This window comes from Vigna umbellata, chromosome 1, assembly GCF_029865625.1.
Source record: "Vigna umbellata cultivar VRB3 chromosome 1, Vumbellata_1.0, whole genome shotgun sequence".
Taxonomy (NCBI): domain Eukaryota; kingdom Viridiplantae; phylum Streptophyta; class Magnoliopsida; order Fabales; family Fabaceae; genus Vigna; species Vigna umbellata.
The window spans coordinates 91,207,085-91,209,568 of record NC_142165.1 but is presented as its reverse complement, the minus strand read 5'-3'; the positions used below and the strand labels follow the sequence as shown (position 1 = coordinate 91,209,568).

The following is a 2,484-nucleotide window of genomic DNA, read 5'->3' as shown; positions in this document are numbered from 1 at the left end:
TTCTTTTACATATTTTTTAAATTACATTTAAAAATAAAAAAAAATAGCAATTATTGGTTACCTTTTTTTGGGATTGCAAATAACTTGTCCACTCATATTTTTTTTCATTATTCACGAAAATTGAATTATTTTGATATGATGTTATAGTTTAAATATAAGAGATGGTAATAGGATGGACATGTGAGGGTTAAGAGTAAGAGATGCAGTTAAACACTGAAAGCATTGCAAAACGCATGTGGCTTTGACCATATTACGACTTGGAACTTGGAGGCTTGGGAAAGGTCAAACGGCAACTCTCTCCTCTATCCTTCCCAGCCCTAATCCTTTTTCTGCTTCCACTTTCCAAGCGGTAGCTACCACTGTACTCATCCATTAACACCAATTCCAAACAACCCTTTCACTCTCAATTCAATTTTCAAGGTTTTACATTCTCGCTACTCACTTTCTTTTTCACTGCACCCTCGCCATTCTTCTTCTTCAATTCCGCGCTTTCACCTTCCTCCGCTGTTGCTCCAACTATCTATTTTAACTTTCATAGCCAAGGTTTTGCATTCTCTCTCATAATCACTTTCATTTATTTTATTTCTCTCCTCATTGCCCCTCTTACTTTTCAATTTTTTTTATCAATTTTGCGCAATCGGGTTCTCCTCTATTGCTCTGCTTATCGATTTCAAGTAGCAGAACTTTCTTTTCCATATTTGTCAATTTTTGTTTTGTTTTATCCTTTCTGTTAAATTGGTTACTCTCTCTTTTTACGGTGCCACATATTGTCCTCTTAATTGCGAGTGCAGCGAATAATTGTATGCAGTGTTCTTTTTTGACTTCGAAAATTTTAGTAGTTAGGTTTTGGCTATTATTTGCCTCCTGTATTCTGTGTTGTGTTTGTGCCTTGTCTTGGTTTATTTTTATTGCTTCAATTGATGTGGAACACGAGTTTAACTTTTTTGTTCATGTTACATTATGAATTTTGGTCTGAGGAAGTTTAATTGTATGATGGTTTGTTTCTGATTTCAGTGGTGATAATTTGGAGAGGCATCATGCCAGCGGTGCGGTGTTTTATTCCTGAAGACACCATAAATCAGAAATTACATATAGAAAGGAAGCTTGGTAGTGTCAAAGCACGCAAGTATTTTGATCTGCTGCAGAGATTTCTGAGTCTCAAAATTAGCAAAAGTGAATTTGATAGGACCTGCATAGCAACTATTGGGAGGGAAAATGTTCCTCTTCATAATCATTTGCTTAAGTCAATCCTGAGAAAAGCTTGTCTCTCCAAGACAATTGGGTCAAGAGAAAGCAAAACAGTAAGTTCTTTGAATGTGAAAACATCAAATGGGTGTAGCAATCTTCAATTTCTGTGCAAGGACTTTCCACAATCTCCTCGAAAAGGCAGGACTCCAAATTTGCGTGATCGCAGATACAGGGACCGTCCCAGCCCTCTTGGTCCTCATGGAAAGAACAACATTGGATGTGAGGATTCAGTCCTAAAAACTCATGAGCAGCAGAGCATTGCTGATCTACAGTCCCCAGGGAGTAAACTTGCTCTTCCAGTGGAAGATGAGGAAGAGATTGATCAGGACTCTGAAATCATGAACCTTTACAAAAGGGGTCCTATTGAAGCACCTCTGGGTATTCCAATTTACAACAGAAGACCACAAAAATATTTATCCCAAGGATTATCGCTTGGTACTTTAAGTGATACCTGTCATAACATTGGTCAGTTACCAGATACATCTTCTTTAACCAAAAGGTTAGAACAGAAATTGGAAACAGAAGGATGTAAGATTTCCATGGATGCAGCCAACTTGTTAAATAATGCACTTGATCTTTATCTCAAAAGATTGATAAAGCCGTGTTTGGATTTAGCTGCTTCAAAGTCTGTAAATAAGTTTGGTGCTTCAATCCAACCTAGTTTGAAGGAGCTACCAATGAGAAGGGGTGTGCAAAGGCAATTGAGATCTGCTTCTGGATCTCTATCTGACTTTAGAACAGCAATAGAGTTGAATCCTACTGTGTTAGGGAAAGATTGGCCTCTAAATTTAGAGAAGGTTTGCCTACGTGAATCAGAGGAATGATGCAAGACAGGTTCAATACTGCCGGCTATAAAATTGAATTCCCCTTGAAGTGGATGGATGATATTGGAATAGGGTAAGTCTACTCTGAATCTAATATTTGATTTTTCACTCAACATTGCTGACATACTTTAGTGGAAATGTGAGAAGTTTTGATCTGGTGACTACAAGCTGTATAGGTTTCAGTGCTGACAAATTTAGTTTGGGACATTATGACGAGTTAAATTTAAAAATTATTACCACAAGAATAAAGCTTACTGAATAGATGAGATCCCTTTTTGATATAGTTAGGTTATGTCTTCATTGTATCGAGTTTTTTTTTTTTTGGTGTAAAGCTCATTTTCAATCATTTCATTCCAAACATTTCGTTTTGTTCCAAGTTCTGAATATAATTAATGTATGCGTGACTATAGCA

General features: G+C 36.7%; 1 protein-coding gene across 2 annotated transcripts; it reads left to right on the top strand.

Moving 5' to 3' along the window:
• The first annotated feature begins 201 nt into the window (after positions 1-201).
• On the top strand, positions 202-2,484 carry LOC148206791 (uncharacterized). Of its 2 annotated transcripts, none has more exons than XM_088104743.1 (2): positions 202-420; positions 1,015-2,484. In XM_088104743.1, the coding sequence occupies exon 2, from the start codon at positions 1,038-1,040 to the stop codon at positions 2,070-2,072; it is 1,035 nt and encodes a 344-aa protein (XP_087960869.1). In that variant the 5' UTR covers positions 202-420; positions 1,015-1,037; the 3' UTR covers positions 2,073-2,484. The 2 variants fall into 2 exon arrangements, with proteins under 2 accessions (XP_087960869.1, XP_087960868.1); XM_088104742.1 differs by having other exon boundaries at positions 202-543.